The sequence below is a fragment of the Eucalyptus grandis genome, chromosome 3, assembly GCF_016545825.1.
Source record: "Eucalyptus grandis isolate ANBG69807.140 chromosome 3, ASM1654582v1, whole genome shotgun sequence".
NCBI lineage: Eukaryota > Viridiplantae > Streptophyta > Magnoliopsida > Myrtales > Myrtaceae > Eucalyptus > Eucalyptus grandis.
Genome location: NC_052614.1, coordinates 57,156,883 through 57,178,247, shown reverse-complemented (window position 1 = coordinate 57,178,247; position 21,365 = coordinate 57,156,883). Strand labels below are relative to the sequence as shown.

The window sequence follows — 21,365 nt, the reverse complement described above, 5'->3', positions numbered from 1 at the left end:
TGGCCGGCCAGCGCTTGGCGCGTGGCGCCCACGCGCAGCGGCTTGTGGCCGCGCGTGTGGGCGTGCGTGCGCGTCCCGCGACGCACGACATGTCGCCGGACTCGTCTCGACGAACCCTTTCTCCCAGTGCCTTCAGAATTTGATTTCGACTTACGAAAACTCAGAAAAATGGCCGAACAGCGCTCGGGTGTCGGGATTTTCTCCCCGATCCGTACGGCCGAAGGTTTTCGTGAAAAAATCAATGAAAAACGTTAAACAAGTCGGGAAAACGTGAACTAGGGCTCGATACCAATGTTGGGAATGACTGATCTCGAAACCGGATTCGACACTAAATCGAACCCCTAAATCAATGCGGAAGACGAAGCCCGGAAAACACGTATCACCGATCGTAAAGCACATCACGGAGTCGAGCGTACCTTGTTAGCCACAGATTAAACATCGATGCTGAAGAAGAGGAAGAAATTCTGATCTCATGATGTCAATTGAAGGGAAAACAATGCTGTTTGCCTTCTTTTCTTTTTGTCTTTTGGAGAGAGAGAACGCGCACGAGAGAAAAGCGTACGTACGTCATTTTCCAACTTGTGTCTTCTCTCTCTCTCTCCTCCCTTTTATACCTTCCCCTTCCACGGGCCCTATGGGCCTTTTGGGCCCAGCATGGGCGGACGGGCCTTAAGCCCATCTCATAAATCCATCAGATTTCATTCCCACCAAGTCCGAATCTCTCAGAATTTTGGTTGTCCTTTGTCTTGTGCTTTTGACATATTCCTGTGAATGAACTTTGTATTTGTGGTTTGGCTGCGAGCGTCATAGTGGTGAACACAGACGACTGTCCGGTTGTGGGAAGTCACTTGCTATGGCGGTGCGGTGATGGTCGTACCGGTCAGCAACGTGAAAAGTTTCTTCACGCTCTGGTATGGTGAGCCTCGGCCATGGGTGTGCGTGCGGGTTCTCTTTTCTCAGTTTGTTCTGAGCAAGAGAAAAGAAGAGGAGGCACGGGCTTAATTGGTCTAATAATACTCGGGCTAATTTAGGCTGATGAACTTGGACTTGTTTGGTCTAGTTATTTTGGGCTGGGCTTAGTATAGTTAGATTTGGATTGGGCTTATTTTTTAGTAAGTTGGCTTCGTTTCTAATTAAGGTTGGGGCCTTTTACAATGGCTCATTTTTGTCCTCGGCCCGATCCTAAGGCTTGCTACAGCCCATGATTGGACCGGGCCCCAGGGTCCGGCCCGGGTCCTTATTTTCGGATTAAAAATATTTTTATTCAAATATTAAAGTGAAAATTTACTTATTCTAAAAATTATGAAAAAACTATAAAACTAGTTTTTGAGTAGTTTTCTCATAAAAAAATTCTGAATTTTTTTTAAAAACTGTGCTCAAAATTTAACAAGCCCTTAACGCTTTACTATAGGGTTTCATTTGCTCTTAGAAATGAACGCTCTCGATTGCTTGGTTGCAATATGATGATTATGACCTCCCTTTGCTTAGTTAGGACTAGCATTTATTTATTTCTAAGTTTTAGATGTTTGCTATTCCATGCAATTTATTCGATGTTACTTTGGTTGCTAATTGTTATGTTAATGATTGCATAGTCGAATGGTTATCTTACCTGTTAATGGATAAGTCTAAAGTCCATTCAGACTACTTGGCATGAAATCTTTTTGAAATGAATAAAGATTATATACCGAAATGACACTAATTGTTTAATTAGTATAATCAAATCGCCAACCCTAAATTATCTAGTTATGTAGGGAATGAGGTACACTCTCAGTCTTCACTTAGTTTGTAGTTGACTCTAATAAGTTAGTGGCAACTCATCATTAGAAAATTTCCATGAATACTCAATGTCGCGCAAAATATGGGCTTAAGAGAGTACGTTCCTACCTTAAGTCCATCCTTTAAGCAATACCCTTCAACTTATTTTGCTCCCTACCAAGAGGTAGCCTAGGTGATCGCCGCTAGATGTGGTAAAAGAAACATTTATTTTTCCAATTAACGAAAAATACTTTTTTTAAATTGGAAAAGAAGGATTTTCATTTTTGATCAAGGGAAATCATTTTAATACGAGTGCGAGGTTTTTTTTTTTTTTTTAATGTTGATTATTGAATTTTATGAGGCAACGGCGGGAGCCCAATCTAACTAATCGTGGAGTCTACGGAACCTTCGGTCTGGATTTGATGGGTTTCATCATTGGACAACGCCTCACCAGCTAAAGCACGATCATGGAGCCACGACGATTTTCTCAGCCGCTGATTGCCATGTCCTCGAAGGGCTGAGATATGGCCACGAAGTCAATAATTTTTTTTTTTCTTTTTAATATTGCAGGGGGAAGAGTGAGAAGATTCTCACATGGATTCACAAGTCGATGACTGTTGGCGCCAGATTTGGCTCACGGCCTAAGCCCTTCACACAGGCCTAGCAAAGGGTTTCAATTTTCAATAAAAAAAAAATGTAAAAAATTGAAACAAAATACCTTGCAAAAGTTTTTTTTTTTTTTTTTGCCAAATACTACTTAAACCGAAAGTTGCTTTACAGAGAATTTTTACGAAACGCAATTTGCATTTTTTCAAGTGGAAAGTATTTGCATTACATTTACACCCAAGGCCCCATTTTCATATCTCTCTCTCTCTCTCTCTCCTCCGTGAAGTGCTGAATTTGCTAGTGAACCACAATGCCAACGCGCCTCCGTTGGTTGCCTTCGCCATTGCCTCCCGAGCCGCCATTTTGAGGCAATCTGCCAGTGGACCACGACGCTGACGCACCTCTGTTGTCACCTCCCGAGCCGTCCTGCCTCAACGTTGAATCAATATGCTCTCTCTCCCCTCCGCAAAGTGCTGAATCTGCTAGAGAACACCAACGTTGACGCCGACGCGCCTCCGCCTCCGCCGTCGCTTCCCCGACCTGTTGTCGCGTTTTTCCCTCGCCCTTGCCACCTCCGCTCTATTCTCTCTTTCTTTCCACCGCGAAGCGCCCCTGCTCGTGAATGCCAATGCCATCGACGCCGTCGACACCGTCGCCTCTCGAGCCTTGCCATCACCTCTCAAAGCCCCATTGACAGCTCCAATATGTCTGCTGCGTCCTGAAGGTTAGGGTTTTCTACAGATTCTACTCAGTAGAGTTCATGTTAATGCGATGCTAGTGACCGTGACATGTTCCCACCATCATTCCCGAAGCTCGCCCATGCCGTCGCCTCCTGAAGCCCTGCCTATGTTGTTGCCTCTCGAGTTCTTGAAGAGCGAAGTTGGTTCATCACTGGGGATTCATTGCTGGCTTAATCCAAACCATCCCGAGACTGCAAGGGTTAAGGCACAATTTAAGTTAGGCACCACGTCATCAATTTAAGATTCGGCTTCATCATTGAAGAGAAAAGAGCTTCTTTAGTGATGTTGAATTGGGTTTGTTGTGGAATAATTTTAGTTTGACAAGCGGTATCTATTGGCATATGAATACAGAGTATTAGGGAGCGTTTGTTTGTATTCTTTTGTTGTTGTCATGAACACAATTTTTGTTTTTTGTTCTAGGGATCAAAAAAGAATAGAAACGCGTTTGTTTACGTTTTTGTTCCAAATCTATTTTTTTTATTTCCGGAACAAATTTGGAACAAGAACAAGAAACAATAAAACTTGTTTCTTGTTCCCAAAACACTTCCAAGAAATAATTTTTCTCTCTCCTATTTTTTTACTTATCTTTCTTTTCTTTTTCTTTTTCTTTGGCTGGTGGCCGCCCTCGGCCATGGCCGACGACCGGCCATCGAGGGCCCGCGATGCCGGCAATCGGCTGTCTAGGGCCAACGACCTCTCTGGAGTGTCGTCGGTCCCTAGCGAGGCTCGCCCTCGCTTTGGTTGGGCAAGCTCGAGCTCGCCTAGATTTGGCGAGGCCGAGCTCACCTAGCCACAGCAAGGCTCGGCAAGCCTCGCCGTGGCTAGGCGAGGCCACCGCCCGCCGACCATGGCTAAGCTTAGCGACCGGCCAAAAGGAAGAAAAAAAAAAATGAAAAATAAAATAAAAATATTAAAAAATTAAAAGAAACAAAAGAAGTATACAAATTTACCAAATGTGTTTTTGTTCTTTTTCTATTCCAAGAACAAAAATTTTGTGCAGATTACAAATATGTTCTTATGTTCAAAAATTGTTCCCTGGAATGGAAATTGTTTTTTCTATTTCTATTCCCTTGAACAATTTTTGAACAGAAACGTTATCAAATATACCCTTCTTGCTAGATCAAGACTGTTCTTCCATGATGATATGTTGATCCTTATAAGGATTATGCTTGATGTGAATTTCGGACTTGCTTGCCTAGGGATAACTTTCCATACTGTGTAAGCTAAGAGATTTAGGCCTTATCGCAATTGGATACATTCTGGTGTTTGTCGCTGTCTTACTTTGTTTAAATTGGAAATGGTTTGATTCGCAACCTTGATAGTTTGCCAACTGGACCAAGAACATTGCTCTGATGGTGGTGACAATTATGTTAAGTGGGCACTAATAGGAACTGGGATAACCTCTATGGTTTTGCCTATATATGGGCTCCCTTAACAGTATCTTTGATTTTATTGCTTTGAAAATTTGCAAATTATACACATCTCCATTCTGGCATTTTTTTTCATGGTAGAGTTCTCTATCCACAGCCTATTGCAATCATTTTCTTTTGTGATGTGCATTTTTTCAATGTGTAGGTGACGGCCTCTCTGTTTTGAGAGGAGAATTTAAGAGCCAAAGGAAGTGAGTAAAAAATTTGCATTGTGGTCCACAAGCTTGGAGGAGGTAACTCTAGATTTTTACTATATGGGAGCTTTGTAGCCTTTCTCCCACCATAAATATGAGTTTATTTTCTGATTTGAGCAAATCAGTCCTTTGAATTCGCCATACCTTAGAGTTATGCAAGCATCTTTTGGGAATTCCCTTAGCGGAACCTTTTAAATGGTTTCCATTGGGAAAATATGGCTTCAGATTAGGTAGAACAATGAAGTCGGATCGAGTAATCAAGTAGGACTTTGACATGTGATATCACTTTCTTTAAGGATTTATTTGCCCCCACAAAGTTGCTAATAATCACCGGCAAATTTCCTCCAATATACAACAAAATCTCAAATAAGAATACTAGATAGCAATTCTAGTATTTCTCCAGGGTTTCTTATGGGAAATCATTGGAAACAATGGTTGTAGTTTCTTTCGAAAGAAAACGAAAAAATGAAAAAAAAAAAAAATGTGTGTTTATCTCAAAATAAACGCACTTATCTTTGTCTTTTGAATGGAGGCAACTCTTCAAAAAATTGCAAAAAGAACAAAGGCAACATTTCGGGAAATGTTGCAAAATAAACAAATATGTCTCAAAGGTTATGTTGAAAATACATAAAAAAAAAAAAATCGAAATTATATAAAATAATAAATAAAAATAATCGTAACTTTTGTCAACAGTCACACTGTTTTAACAAGACTTTATATTTAATTTTATAGAAATAAATCCGAATTTTTTCAATAAAAATAATGATCATTGGTTAGTGCCAAATCTCGTCCACATGCACACTTACATCTTTTCGATATGGGACAAGGCACATCTTCATTTGTTTTATACAAACTACCAACAATCCCCACTTTTGTTTATAAAATAAAAAACAAAAAGTAAAATGTTAGAAATATATAGTCAAAATTTCCATGAGATTAATATACATACATAAATGTTCCTTTTGAATTAAACATTTACTTAGTGCAAGTATCTCAAAGCTCTATCAAAGTGACAAGTAGCTCGGCTTTAAACTTGTACTTTTATATAATAGAACCGGACATAGCACACATACACTAATTTCTTGTTTCAACGAGAAGTTCTATATTACTTCGCACTTTTATGACCTTATGCTTGATCCTATTTCATGAGCTTTCTAGAAAACAATCCTAACTTTTGTAAGAAGCGGCACCACTTCTAAGCTCATATATGTGAAGTATCTACTATGTGTTTCTGTTACTATCAACAAATTACAAGTTTGTACTATACTTCATTAAGAATTCAATTCAACCTACAAAACGCGATAAACGATACTAACTTCTCATATCAGGATTATGTTAGTATCAAACAATCACATTCAGTAACTTGTTCTTACCCATTAAATCTTGTAACTAGTGATATTTTAAAAAATGTTGGGTTACCATTACTAGTGATTTTAATTAAAGGATTTCAGCCCCGTTTCTTATGAGATCATTATTATCATGTCTCTTGGTAAAGCCTTTGTCAAGGGATCGGTAAGATTATTTTACTTGATCTCACATAAACAATTGTTATGGTATCATCTTTAATCAATTGTCTCATATATTCATGTCTTAGACTAATATGTCTAGACTTACAATTATAGGTGCTACTATAGGCTCTTGCTAAAGTAGCCTGACTATCACAGTGGATAGAACTAGCAAGCATATGACTAGGCCATAATTTGATATTTAACAACAAATTCATAGTCCATTCAGCCTCTTTTCCAAATTCTACTAAAGTAATGATTCAAATTTCATAGTTGAGTGAATTATGCACATTTGTTTCTTGCTCGCCCAAGAAACAACACATTCACATAATGTGAAAATCCATCTAGTAATGGATCATTTATTTCTCATACTTGTAACCTAACTAACATCGGCATATCCTTCTTATATACCCAAATAATTACTAAAGAACAATCTCAAATTTTAGTCCTCCATAATAATCAAATTTTCGGGTAATAACTTTCCGATGTTCTATACTTGGATTACAAATATTTACTCAACTTGCATATACAAAATGTAATATCAGGTCTAGTATAATGTATTGCATACATTAAAGACCCATAGCACTCACATTAAAAACTTTCCACTAGGAATCAAATGGAGTACTTATATATTTGAAAACAAGATGTTTAAATCTATACAACATCTTCTCCATTTAATCATTTTAGCACAAAGAATAACCCCCACTATTTTCTTAATTTTAATACTTAACATAGTAACTGCTTCACCTAAATCTTTCATTTTGAAAATGAAAGTTAGATACTTCTTAATCTCAATGATTACAATCATATTAGTTCCAAAGTCCCCTTCGGACATACCCCCACTTCAAGAATATTCCAAGAGGTAATTTATCGAAATTATGCATCATCAAATTTTCATCCTCGATGAAATACATACATCAAAATAGAAAAACAATGCAATTTTACTCTCTTGACTCATTTATGCTATTCCTTATAATCAAATCTATGAGGGGCAAGGACAGCAAAGAGAATACATTAGAACCAAACAAGGGACACCCAAAAACCCATTCAATATCTCCATATTGCCTCCATAAATAGAGCACTACATATCAGCCCATGCATGTAACAACATTCTCTAACAATTCAATAAATGCGAGCGAATCGAGTATCGAGGTATCAAAAGTGCGTAAACTGGAATTGAGAGAGGTGAAAAGAAAATATCGGCAACCACCGGCCTTGGTGGCTCCACTAGATAAGAACTCTTTTAAACCTTGGGGGGAAGGTGAGGAGGTCGAAACCTAGGGAAAGCATCGGCGTCTTAAGCGTGATGTCGGGATAGTGGGTCTTCCGCTAGCGTCACTCCAGGGTTTACCCGCCGGCTACCGGCTAACGGGGCTCCCTGGATCACAATATATATATACTGGCAATTCTAGGAATGGAATCAACAACGTCATATAATCCGAAACCTTCTAAAAGGTATAAATAGAGCCATACCTCATTTCTTCATCAAATTGCATGCAAAGGCAAAGCCATAAATTTAACATTATTATGCTTGAAACCATTTCAAAAAAATGATTGAATCGAATTTTCATGCCACTGATTATGTGCTTGCATAAGCCCATAATAACATAAACATTCATGCACATATTACTCCAGGACATCAAGCAATCAAGCCAATTCCAATTAATCTTGTGCTTGAATGCATGGCTCAAAAATACTAAAGCATGAAACGAATCAAGGCCAAAAGTCTAGCTCAATCACACGATACCAAAATTCTACATTTTAAAGTTTTGATCTTTTCTTTCTCGATAAAGGTTAGAAACTATTATATGTGGAAATAAAAATCCCATGGTGCAAATGATAGATCAGAGACAGACCCTTCAATTTACTCTGACCAATTGATTCATCCCCTGTACATACATAAACTCCATCCATAACAAAGATCCTGCTATAGAGACGTAAGAACATAAATATGTGCAGACAAATGTCTCAATAAAAGAAACATACCCAGGATGTCACCACTAGCTAATCATGCATGAAACACTCATAAACTTCAATTTGATTAGAAACAAGAACCTGCATTGGAGGAAGCTTTGATGGCCATTTTCTTGCTTGCCCCACAGCCAATCCGAATTTTATTTAATAAGCCACATCAAACTCGACGATATCGATGGGATTAGCAACATTCGACAATGATGAGCGACTCAGTCCAACTCAACTTGTCAAAGGTCCAACTCAAAACCAATGAAATAATAAATGGAATGAAGCAAATAATCGAGAATTTTATCACAGCCGATATGATCATTTTCTTCCCAAATTTCAAACAATTAAATCACATACCTTGCTGAGGTTGTGCGCAAGAGCGCAATCGGCAACTCTGATGCCGACGATGATTACATTGGTAGCGTCGAAGGCATTTTCCGATGAGCAATTGCCATTTGCAGTATCACATGGTGATGCGTCATGGATAATGACATGATCTCCGTCTTCCCTTGGAACCTCGTTCTCACGTCACCATTCCTCCGGTGTAGGACGTAAAGTAGGACAAGGCCCACCAGAGAAGTGAGGAAAACCCCACAATGCACTAATCGATCACCACCATCTCCATTTCCTTCTCCTTCTCAAAAACTGGGAGCGGCGTGGGGTAAGACTCAGCAGCGATGGTGTGTGTATGGCGAAGCGTCGTGGTCATTCGCTGGGGAAATCGTCTCTGACCGGTGGGTGCCGTTGTGGGTGTGATCTTATGCTAGAGTCACGGCTATAGTTTAGGCATGGGGCGTCTCCAAATAATTCCTCAGACAACTTCAAGATGGAGACACAAATCCATCACTTTGAAACTGTTCTCAGTGATAATCACATTGAACAAACCAGCCATGAAGGTAGACAATCCTCCAGTTGCTGGTTTTTGGGGATTTGAATTCATCCCTTGAATTCGCTTGTAGGGTTAGAGAATTCTTTTATGGCATTTGAATGCCAAGGAGGTAGTCACGTATCTGAGAGTTTGTCAGCATTTGTTGTTGATTCTTTGGGAGAGCGCGTCAATTTGAAGGTGCAGATAGGTGAACCGGCGGAGAACTGTGGTGTGGACCACTTGGAAAGCAAAGTGTTCGACTTAGAAACAAGTGTCTTCGTGAGGACCATGGATGATATTTCCTACTCAGCAAACTGCTTCTCTTCGCCCTTGAAATTGATGACAATCACGGGCTTGTGGCCAGGACTAGTAATGACCTTGAACGACCAATGCCTCCTATTACTCTAGACTAAAGGGTCGGTGATTCTCCTCCCGATCAATTGCTTCGCATCAAAGATGGTGCCGGCAGGATTCATAGCAACCTGGTTCTTGGTAGTGGTGCAGATCAGCCTCTCTCATTTTCTGCCATCAATTCCCTCCCTTCGACTCCATTGTTGCACATATAAATCCTTAAAATTGTTGGGAAAATATGGCTTCGAATTGGGTAGAACAATGAAGTCGGATCAAGTAATCAAGTCGGACTTTAAGGCGTGATATCACTTTCTTTGAGGATTTATTTACCCCACAAAGTTGCTAATGGTCACCGGCAAATTCCCTCAAATATACAACAAAGTCTCAAATAAGAATATTAGATAGCAATTATAGTATTTCTCCAGGGTTTCTTATAGGAAATAATTAGAAATAATGGTTGTAGTTTCTTTCGAAAGAAAATGAAAAATGAAAAAAAAATGTGTGTTTGATCTCAAAACAAACGTATTTATTTTTGTCTTTCGAATAAAGGTAACTCTTCAAAAGGTTGCAAAAAGAACAAAGACAACATTTCTCGAAATATTGCAAAATAAACAAGTACATCTCAAAGGTTACGTTAAAAGACATAAAAAAATTCGGAATTAAATAAAATAATAAATAAAAATAATCGTAACTTTTCGTCAACAGATCGACTGTTTTAACAAGACTTTATAGTTAATTTTTATAGAAATAAATCCGAACTTTTTTTCAATAAATAAAAATAATGATCGTTGGTTAATGCCAAATCTCATCCACGTGCACACTCACATTTTTTTTCGATGTGGGACAAGACACCTCTTCATTTGTTTTATAAACAAACTATCAACAGTTTCCACAATGCTTTGCTTCTATTTAAATGGACATAACTTGCTATTAGGGAATGTTAGCCAACTCGCTGGAACTTAGCAGCATAACTCATTTTTGGTTAGCTTGGATTGTTGGAGGGGAAGTCAGGAGATCCATACACTTGGCTAATGAAAATGCTTTCTCATTCTCTAATACTGTTCGACTTATGAATAACAGACAAGGATACGAGGATCCCCTTTTTTCCTTATCCATGAAAAGAAAAATGCTAATCTTTCCAAAGAATAGTAGAGAGAGAAGTAAATGTAGTTTCTCCGAATTTCAAGTATTGTTTTGTGGGTGATGGAAAAGCTTGTTGATATCGTTGATTTTCTGCTTCTGGAAATACATAGTTCTTTTGGGACTGCTGGTATGTTAATAAAAAACTGACAGTAAATATGCTCTTGTAGAAAAATTTCCCCTTTATTTTGTTTAAGTTAGCTCAATTCTCATTGCCATTGTTTATTGGTAAGCTATTTTGGCATCCCTTTTCCTCTGGTCACCCATTGCAAATTATTCCAGAGTTGATCATTCTCTCTTTTCCTACTTGCCTGGCTTTTCTCTCCTGTTTTTTTTCTTTCACGAAAACAAGGATCAGGTGTTAATGAATGATGATGTTTCTGGTGGCTCAGTTTTGGATTAGACATGCATTTAGTATTTTTCTTGTTGGAAAATAAACACCGAGGGCGTTTTTCTTGCTTGACTGTAAAAGTGTGGTTTTTATGATATTCCAGTCCATTTTGCGGATGCTCATGTACCAGCAAAACCATCCACGAGCAATAAAAAACTGGGACCGGCTGGCCTATCCTTGCATTGTGCAAATATTATCATCCAAATTGATACTCTTGTAAGTTTTCTTCTTTTGATACGCGACCAGGCCTGGTGGCATCTAATCTGAATGTTACTTACGTCAATGGTTGCAGGGTGCTTTTCGACGGCATCTAAAATTGCATTATTAGCATTCATGACATGTGTGAATGTGCAAAAGTTATTGATAAAATATTCTTCTTTTCAGCAAAAGATTGCTCAAGACCATGAAAACTTTACATAAATAATGGTAGTATACAAATTTCTTAAATGATGCAGATGCGGAAAAAAATTTAGTTGTATATATGGTAGAGCAACATTTCGTTTGGCAGAAAAGATGCATCTTGTTCATTATGTGGTTATCCAGTGGAGCGAGTAGTCTTATTCATTAATTCATTCGGATTCATCTTTGATTTTTTTTTTTTTTCAAAATTCCTGGTCTTTAAAAGTTTATCCGCACCACCTGTAACTACTACTGCAAATTTTCATTTGGTAATTTTTCCCAATTAAGGATTGCATATTAGTCAATTTCAGAAAATCATTTGATATGATCATATACTCACTGTTTTCTTTGTGAATGGTTTATGCACGGTTCTTGATAATTGTGATAAATGCTCTTGTCAGAATAGAAAAACAAATAAACTTAAGTTGACAGCAAGTGTAGCAATTTTTGGGATATTCAAACTTCCAAGTTTTTGAAGAAAATATGATCAAATTGGTTCTGTTATAATGTGCTTATCTGTTTATCGAAGTGAAACGTAGATGAACTTCATTTCATAGATGGAGAATCCCTTGCCGCCAGGTTTTTATGGCTTGAATGTGAGTCAATGGAGCAGGTCTTCCAAGCTCTATGATCTCACTGTCTTTGGAAGAAAGTTCATAAAATTGCTAGGTTTACCTTAAACTGTGTTGATCTGGAGTATTGACTGAGAAAGATGCACGATTCTTTGAAAGTATCAAATGAACTATGATAAGTGTAGATTGCGTATTTAAGTCTATTTACAAAGCATATTTTGATCCAATCAGGTAGCTTGATCCAGCTCTATGCCGTCCAGTCTGAGAGATTCTTTGTATCAGAGTTTGCCACCTAGTATAAAGTCGTCTTTGCGCTCTAGAATTCATACTTTTCATGTCAAAGAAAAGGTATTATCTCATAATCATTATTTTCTTGTTCAAGAAACTGAACACATTCTAATTTCTATTGATCCAAAATACTAATTTCGAAGTCTATTTCTCGAGCTCCTTCCGCTGAGCAGGTAATGCTTTGAGAAGGGTCCATATAGCTTGTCTCTGTGCAATTCTCTGTTGCAGAAATCGAAGCTAAGATGGAGAAGACTCTGTAGTGGCTTGTTCCAATTGCCACAAACACAGCGAAGTAAGATATCCCCACTACCGACCTCAAATGCTTTCAAGCTTGCCTTTGTTTCTTTTGATATTTCTGTTTTTTTTTTTTTTTCCTGATTGGAGCAGAGCTCATCACGGGTTCGGATGGGTTGGTGAATGGGTGAATACTGGGTTAGTTAAACTCGAGAGCACTTTCTGTAATTTTTCAACTGCCGCTTCCACCCAACCAGCACCTCTACAATAATAAATAGAACTCCATAGTTGTAAATTTATGCCAAAACATAGATGATGTGGTGTGTTGTTACAAGTCTGAGGTAAACAGGAAGTCTCTTGTCACTGGATAAATAGAGCTATGATGTTAAAGATGCGTTTGCCAAAACCTGCTCGCCTTTACTGACTGCTGAAGACTAATGTTACAAGACATAAGTGAGAGAAAATGGCGGTTGGGAATCAGTGAGAGCTAGGGTTTCGACTCCTTCAAGGCTAGGTTGAAGAAGCACAACAGACTGAGCATGAGGATGTCATTGATAGAGTCAATGAATTTAGATGACTCAAAGGAATCCACGTACCTTTTGATAAGGTAGAACGCCTTATAGATAAAGAGATGGTCATCCCACGGCCTGCTTTTGTCTACCACTATGTACATAGGGTTCTGGAAGGCAGCGAACCCCACAGCATCCCTGGTAGATGGCTTTGAAAGAATTTGGGGAATGTTCGCAATCTCCGTCACTCAAAAGTTCCTCCTACGATGTAGGGGCAACGCAGGTATGCTTTGGAAGCTGGAGAGATGTGGCTGGGAGAACATGCAAGGGAGGTGAATCACAGTGGAGTTTGAGACAATAGTGAAAAGAATACGTGACATGCCTCTGGTGTCTGTACAGAGAGTGAAGTCATACTGTTCAAATTATTCATTTTGGATGCATGGAGTTGCTCTTTTTGGAGGTTCCATCTGCATTCCTTCACTCTCCTCTGTCCTACTATTGCGGTTTCTTTTCTCGTTTCTTTCTTTTGTCCTTGTAATTCTTTCTATGGCGTTGAATTGTAAACAGGTGGTACCGCAAGAACTCCATTTGTGAACTAAACACAACACTAAACGGCTCTTGTTTCTTTCTTTTGTCCTTGTAATTCTTTCTATGGCGTTGAATATGTAAACAAGTGGTACCGCAAGAACTCAATTTGTGAATTAAACACAACACTAAACCGCTCACTGGTGCTTGAGCGGTAGGGAAACTTTTGTTCTAAGCATATTGGTTAGTGTGGTTTTTCTTCACAGCCGTCTTCTCAAAACTCAAATGCCATTCGGTGCACAAATTCGAACACGAGACAAAAACAGTAGTATCAATCACCTCGTAGGCTTTCTGCTCCCCACTCTTGGGACTCGATTTCCCGAGATGTTTTTAGCTTGGCTTATCATTTCTCTCTTAGTGCGTCCGTTTGTGTTGGACTTTCAGTTGCTCTAGATGTTGGACTCATTGGATGAACTTTGGGCTTGTAGACATATCGACATGTGTGTTTGATCTCGTGGACATATCATGTGACTTTGTAATATAGAGAAATGAAGGACTAAGAATTAGAAACCAAGACACTGGACCGCGCGTAAATCAACCGACTTCTTTGTACTTTATGATCCAAATGCATTGGGTCCATGTGCACTAAATTCATGTAAGAATTACAAGAAAGCAAGGATCGAAGTCAGTAAGAATACTTGCAAATCTAGCTGTGGAAAATAAAAGGACAATTTTGAACTTCCTCACTAATGGCTATAGTATTGCGCTTCAGCAATTCATGAAGTTGTGCTCTATATTGCAAGCTTAAGCATATTAAGATCAACATTCAAGGGAGACTGTAGTTAGATCAATGAATTGAATTGCAATTTCAAAGTGTTCACACTTGAACAAAAAGCAAGAAAAATTGACAAATTGAGAGGGAGGGAAGTAGCAAATGTTGGTCTGAATAAGTGTTGACAATTGTTGCAATCCCTAAGCTAGCTACTGCGATGATCTTCCACGTGACCCCCCTTCTCAAATCATGACCTATTCTTATGACAACCGCAAGGATGGTTGAAAAGTGCTTCAAGCTGCTGAACCCATGGATTATGCATCTCTCATTGTATAGGCGCCGGGGACACTAAAAACATGGAATGTCATGAAAATTAATCCGAGCTTATGCTTTGAACGCAAATGTCATGTCAACCTACATTGGCCCACAATGTTATGTGTGTGCATGATATTGGAAGAACAAAACTAATAACATAAATTGCACAAACGTTATAATTTAATAGTTCATTAAGGTAGACTAAACATCGGATACACTCCAAATTAAAGGCCTACCATGACCACACCTACATCGATGTCCATTGGACTGGCAAAGTTAACAGAAATCAACAGAGATAAGTCAAGTAATCAATAAGATTATAAGTAAATGGAAGAGGAAAGTCCCGAAACTAATAGCTTTGTACTAAATGCAAACAGAAAAGGCAGAACTTTTCTAGCCCTAATATAAATAAATAGGCATCCTCCAAGTAATAATGAAGAGTGAAACTACTACAAAGTACAGAAATACGGAAATCGCAAAGGGATACCAATTGCAACTAAGTACCATCAGTGATCACAATCAAGAAGAATTGCTCATTTGCGCCTTTAAGGGAGTGGTGCCTAAGTGCATGTGCCCATGCGTACATTTGTGTGAGAGAGAGAGAGAGAGAGTCTATAACCTTCTTTCCTTATTATGTCAAACAAGTGCTAAGTAGCTAAAATAAAGCATCACCATCTTGCACTTAAATATACCCCCTAGGGTTGTTTTGCAAGATGACCGAAATGGAGAGGAACCTGTAACTCAATCTGATTTCAAAAGCAGTAATCGCAAAGGGACCAGCTAATCCTCATAAAGCCCACTCCTTATGTTTCCACCTTAAACACCAGTAGCCGTAGGAAGATGGAACAGTGCAGCTAAAAGTATGAGAGGGAGGGAGGGAGAGAAAGGAAGTGGGATGTGAGAGCAATACCTTGAGTATTGGAGGAAGAGTGAAAAGCTCGATAGGCAACAACTCCGTCAACTCGCTCATCACGCTATGAAACGTATTGTCTGTGGAAGAAAAACTAGAAAAACATAGATTCGCAAAATTGCAGCTATTAACATGGTTCGAAGATAACAAGAGCAAGGAAAAATACAAAAGTGGCAAAATTAAATGGAAATTACACTTGCTAAGATCTCAATATATGTTATGTGAATTTCGAAATGTTCAGAACAAAAATCAGAAAAAATAGAAAAATTAGATTCCCTCTGTCTGAAGAGAAGAAAACTATTCATGGACTATCCTACGACCAATGTATAGTGAGGCAAATCAAATCATAAATCTCTACATTATAAATGCTTCTTGCATTTTCATTTTATATCCTTGTGTAGGTCTCAAATTCTATTGTAACTGAAATCTTCTGCTTGAATCCATGGTCCTTTTTTAGAACTGTAGTCACAGTCCCCTTATATCACATGAATTAATCTGTTGCACTAAAACACCAAGAGACCAAATTTAATAAGTCAAAGATCTTTTCTGTTGAGGTATGTGACCCAAGATTCATTACAAGATTCTACAACCAGATCCCCCACTGTTGGGTAAGTGGGTATGCAACTAACAATTGGAATAGATATCAGTAGCTCCATTCATTGATTCTCACAACTCTACGATCACAAAATTCTAGCCAAAAATGTCATCAGCGAGCACCAGTCATGCATCAGAGAACTCTCTTCAAAGCCTACTTCAGATATTTACATTAATACTTCTTGCATTTCGACTACAAACCCCAATCCAAACAGGTTATCAGTAAGTAAATCCTACATATGCACCAAAAGCTTCCTTCAAACCATACTAGAGGCAAATGGTTGCTCAGGGGGCTGTTATGCTAGTGCGTATAAAGACCTTCCAGTTATGTTCAAGAGAAAAGAGTATTGCTTCAAGTCAATGGTTAATCTATTTGGGACAAGGAAAGGAAAAAATCTCAGGATTAATCTATATCAGTTTCCAAAGGCTTCTGTTGCAATGCTAATTCTTAAAATGGTGAACCTTAGACAGAATGACCAGAAGCCAAACAGATGTGACTTTTAACATACATTCACAAATATCATGTTGCTCACAAAAGAAGGTGCAGTTATGCATGATATTTTTTAGTTACGCTTATCTTAAGATGTACTATTCGCTACCATAGGTACAACCCATCTTGACATTTAAGTTGCACGTCTAGCAATATCAGGAAAAAAAAAATCAAACTATGTTAAAGTGTTTAATTCAAAAGGTACTTTAAAATATAGTTTGCTAAACCACTTTTAGGCATTCTTAAAGATCTAATTTGAAGGTCTACCCTTACAGCTTATCACCTATGTGCAGCTTTCCAATTTCCTCAATTTGATGGGAATGCAAGAGATGCAACCATATATCTTACAGCACTTAGCAACGCTAAAGTGATTGCAATTATCTAAAATAAAAATACCAATAAAAAAACCTAAAAGATGTCCATCACCTACACATCGAAAAAAATGCACATCACAAAAGAAAATGATTGTAATAGAGTTCCAGCAAGTTGGCTAACATTCCCTAATAGCAAGTTATGTCCATTTAAATAGCAGCAAAGCATTGTGGAAACCATTTAAAAGGTTCCAGCAAGGGAATTCCCAGAAGATGCCTGCATAACTCTAAGGTTTGGCGAATTCAAAGGACGCATTTGCTCAAATCAGAAAATAAACTCATATTTATGGGGGGAAAAGGCTATAAAGCTCTCATATAGTAAAAATCTAGAGTTACCTCCTCCAAGCTTGCGGACCACAGTGACTTCTTTTTCAAATTTTTTACTCACTTCCTTTGGCTCTTAAATTCTCCTCTCAAAACCATAACCTACACACCGAAAATATGCACATCACAAAAGAAAATGATTGCGATAGGCTGTGGACAGAGAACTCTACCATGAAACAATGCCAAAATGGAGATGTGTATAATTTGCAAATTTTCAAAGCAATAAAATCAGAGATACTGTTTAGGGAGCCCATAAATAGGCAAAACCAGAGAGATTATCCCGGTTCCTATTGGTGCCCACTTAATATAATTGTCACCACCATCAAAGCAGTGTTCCTGGTCCAGTTGGCAAACTGCCAAGGTTGCGAATCAATCATTTCCAGTTTAAACAAAGCAAGACAGTGACAAACACCAGGATATATCCAATTGTAATAAGGCCTAGATCTCTTAGCTTACACAATATGGAAAGTTATCCCTACGCAAGCAGGTCCCAAATTCACATCAAGCATAATCCTTATAAGGATCAACATATCATCATGGAAGAAAAGTCCCGCACCAGCAGTAATACTCTGTATTCATATGCTGATAGACACTGCTTGTCGAACTAAAATTATTTCACAACAAACCCAATTCAGCATCACTAAATAAGCTCTTTTCTCTTTAATGATGAAGCCGAGTCTTAAATTGATGACGTGGTACCTACATAAAATTGTGCCTCGACCCTTGCAGTCTCGGGATGGTTTGGATTGAGCAGGCAAAGAATCCCCAGTGATGAACCAACTTCGCTCTTCAAGAACTCGGGAGGCGACGACATAGGCAGGGCTTCAGGAGGCGACGGCATGGGCGGGCTTCGGGAGCGATGGTGGGAACCTATCATGATCACTAGTATCGCATTAACATGAAGTTAAACTCTACTGAGCAGATTCCGCAGAAAACCCTAACCTTCGGGACGCAGTAGATGTATTGGAGCCGCCAATGGGGCTTTGATAGGCGATGGCGGGGCTCGAGAGGCGACAGCGACGACGGCGTCGGTGGCGTTGGCATTCACAAGCAAGGGCACTTCGCGGAGGAAAGAAAGAGGGAACAGAGCGGAAGTGGCGAGGGTGAGGGAAAAACGCGACGGCAGGTCGGGGAGGCAACAGCGGAGGCGGAGGCGCGTCGGCATCGACATCCGCGTTCTCTAGCAGATTCAGCGCTTTGCGGAGGGGAGAGAAAGCAGATTGATTCAGCGCTGAGGCGCAGCGGCTGGGGAGGCGACGGCGGAGGCGGAGGTGCGTCGGCGTCGTGGTTCGCTGGCAGATTGCCTCGACACGGTGGCTCGGGAGGCAACGACAGAGGCAACCAACGGAAGCGCGTCGGCGTCGTGGTTCACTAGCAGATTCAGCACTCCACAGAGGAGAGAGAGAGAGAGAGAGAGAGAGAGAGCAGATTGCTTCAGTGTGGAGTCGGAGGCAGAGCCGTCGGCGCGGCGGCTAGGGACGTGACGGCGGAGGCATGGTGGTTCGCTAGCAGTTTCAGAGAGCGGGGGAAGGGATTGATCAAGCGCGGAGGCAGTGGGGGTAGAGAGAGAGAGCACGGCACCATTTTGAACCAAGTTTAATAAATGAAGGGAATTTTTTTTCACTTCGTAACGGAACAGAGTTTAACGGGAGAAGGGAGAGAGGAGAGAGGAGAGAGGAGAGAGATGGTTTGTAGAGGAAAGTGAGCGTCGGCTGCAGTGGTGGGCCAAGGCTTTCGAAGAGAGAGACAGAGGAAAGAGTAGATAAAGAGGAGAGAGATGCACGTTTGAACTGAGACGACGTGGACCCCGTCCGGACAGCTGTTAATGGTGGAATGGTCCAAAGTAGGGATGAGATGGTCTCGCGTAATAGTAGGGATGAGGTGGAGGTGGAGCTTTTAAGGTACCCAATGTTTTCTCATCCCGATCGTCCTTCTTATTGTCCTTATTGTCCTTCTTCTGAGCCCTTTTGACCGGTCCAACCGAGATTATTTCCGTGATAAACACCTTCCTCAGCTTCCCCACGAGCTCCACAGGATCCATACTTCCCGCCACCGTCAGCTTCTGGTCTTTCAAGTTTATATCTATCGAATCGACCCCTGCACATATGCAGCGAAATTTGCACTCTGTCTTGACTCGGTTTTCTTAACTACAGAAATAAGATCTGGGATTTGTTCTTTTTATAGAAGTAGAGAGACAGAGGTGAGAAGAAGGGTTGATCTGATTGAGACCTGCAAATCCAGAGATTATCTTCATGGCCTTCCTCTTGTCCTTGTCGTTGTGCACTTCCAGCTTAAACACCGCTTTCTGTCACCAAAACAACAGCCAGAGCAACGTCAAAATAAATCCCTTTTAGCCCAACAAGGACCACCTTCTCTCCAACCACTATAAGTAAAAGTCCCAGATCGCTAAAGAAAGGTGAAAGGAAATAAAAATTAGGTACCTGATTCCGAATAAATACGGGAACACTTGAGGATGAGAGCTTACCAGCAAGTGTTTGTACGTGTGTTGAATTTGACAGAACTGATATTTGATATTTTAAGTAAATGAAAACCTAAAAGAGAAAGGTCTACAAATCCTGCAGGCCTTTTCTCTTCTCCTATAATTAGACAGATGGAGTGAGGGAAGTAAAGAAGTCGAGCAGAGGAATTAGTAAATGAGTGCGTGTGAGGAGGATCTTGGGGACGATGTGGAATTAGCGTCATGTAGGAGTTCTAGTCAACCAGAGTCAATTTCACCTTAGTAAAAGTAATGCAACTCATACCCATCTCGTCTCGTATGATTGAGAATTAAATCTCGCAGTATCATCTAACGCGGTGGTTACAAGCAATGTTTTCAAAATCTATAATTTGTAATATATCATTTACTATCTTATCTACAAAAGCAATTCTTTTAAATTAATATTTAAAGAATGATTAAATGAGTTTATAGGCAATATTGAAGAACCAAAACTATCCAACACAAAAAAAGCAAGTAGAGATAAATGACTAAAATAGAAAAAATATGCAACCTGAGTAATTTAAGTACAACAGAAAATGGGAACAACCTCAAAAGAGGGAGGAAAGATTGCTTTATGAACCACAGATATCCAACACCAAAAGGTAGTAGAGATAAGCGACTAATGTAAGGACACAAATCAGCGACCCGGGAGAAGAAAGAAGAGAATCGGCTCACAATCATCTCAATTAATCACTCACCTGCCCTGGTCCCCTGTCGCGAGATTCTTCGCTCGTCCTCCTAGCTGTGGACCTTTCTCCGCCTTCAGTCTTTGTCCATAAAGTGAGAGGACGAGACACAGTGCATGAGCAATGTAATTAAGATGCAACAAAAAATGACAGCTTTAAAAGGGCGGACATTGTGTAGCTAAAGAAAGGAGGATACTTGGCCAAAAAAGGAAGCATGGCTTACTCTAACACACAAGACTTTCTTTTAAATTTTAGGGATATGTATATTAAAAGTCCTAAAAATTTTAACAAAATGCAATTTAGTCCTAAAACTTTCAAAAAGTGCAATGGAGTCCTAAAACTTGTTATGAAAGTGTAATTGAATCAAACTTTTAAAAAGTGCAACGAAGTCATAAAATTTGTCAAATTGATCAAATCAAGTTTTTCTGTTGATAGCATTTTTTGAAAGTTTTAGAACTTGATTGTACTTTCGTGAATTTTAGGTTTTGATTGTACTTTTGAAAGTTTTAAGATTCGATTATACTTTCATAATATGTTTTAGAATTTAATTGTATTTTTGAAAGTTTTAGAACTCAATTGTACTTTTATGATAAGTTTTAGGATTTCTAGTGAACTTATCCCTAAAATTTCTTTCTTTCTCTACTAGCACAATAGTACCTATTCATATTGCACTCATGCTTATTTTACGTATTGTTTTGGGTAGATGCTAACAAGTTACAAGAGATGGATCATCATAGTATCAAACGTATATAACACGAATTAGTTGCTCCTTATTCATCATTCATTTTCCATTGTAGCGACAGTTGATAGAATCTAATTAGCTTTTTTTTCCCTTTGTACAAGTGTGATCAAATCAGTTGACATTAGTTTCTCCATAGCTCATTAATGCGATAATTAGATCAAATAATCCATTATATATGTATAATCTGAAATTTAT

At 39.2% G+C, this 21,365-nt stretch overlaps 2 protein-coding genes across 5 annotated transcripts in view; both read right to left on the bottom strand.

Annotated features, from left to right (window-relative positions):
* Window positions 1–14,311: 14,311 nt before the first annotated feature.
* On the bottom strand, window positions 14,312–18,883 carry LOC108957770. 4 transcript variants are annotated; one of them, XR_005549336.1, is made up of 4 exons: window positions 18,188–18,883; window positions 17,945–18,115; window positions 15,467–17,347; window positions 14,312–14,589 (listed from the first exon to the last, which is right to left on the bottom strand). XR_005549336.1 is itself a non-coding variant. In XM_039308566.1 (4 exons), exons 1-3 carry the CDS (start codon window positions 18,414–18,416, stop codon window positions 17,306–17,308), a joined length of 438 nt encoding a protein of 145 aa, XP_039164500.1. In that variant the 5' UTR covers window positions 18,417–18,883; the 3' UTR covers window positions 14,312–14,589; window positions 15,467–17,305. The 4 variants fall into 4 exon arrangements, 3 of the variants coding, with proteins under 3 accessions (XP_039164500.1, XP_039164501.1, XP_039164499.1); XM_039308566.1 differs by having other exon boundaries at window positions 17,949–18,115; XM_039308567.1 differs by having other exon boundaries at window positions 15,467–15,546; window positions 17,949–18,115.
* Window positions 18,884–19,067: 184 nt separating this feature from the next.
* Window positions 19,068–21,365, bottom strand: part of LOC104440095 (wall-associated receptor kinase-like 9) — an 11,995-nt gene continuing 9,697 nt past the window's right edge. The window contains 3 exon segments of the mRNA XM_039309826.1: window positions 19,068–19,342; window positions 19,475–19,550; window positions 20,441–20,509. Coding sequence (XP_039165760.1) covers window positions 19,068–19,342; window positions 19,475–19,550; window positions 20,441–20,509 — 420 coding nt within the window.

Bases quoted from the DNA above. Each gene is read 5' to 3' on its own strand.
- LOC108957770 (XM_039308565.1), bottom strand. From the start codon at position 18,416: ATGTCGATGCCGACGCGCCTCCGCCTCCGCTGTTGCCTCCCCGACCTG. The intron at 18,116-18,187 runs GTTAGGGTTTTC...TGATCATGATAG, and splicing joins ACATCTACTGCGTCCCGAAG to GTTCCCACCATCGCTCCCGA. The intron at 14,590-17,948 runs GTAGGTACCACG...CCATGTTTTTAG, and splicing joins GGGTCGAGGCACAATTTTAT to TGTCCCCGGCGCCTATACAA.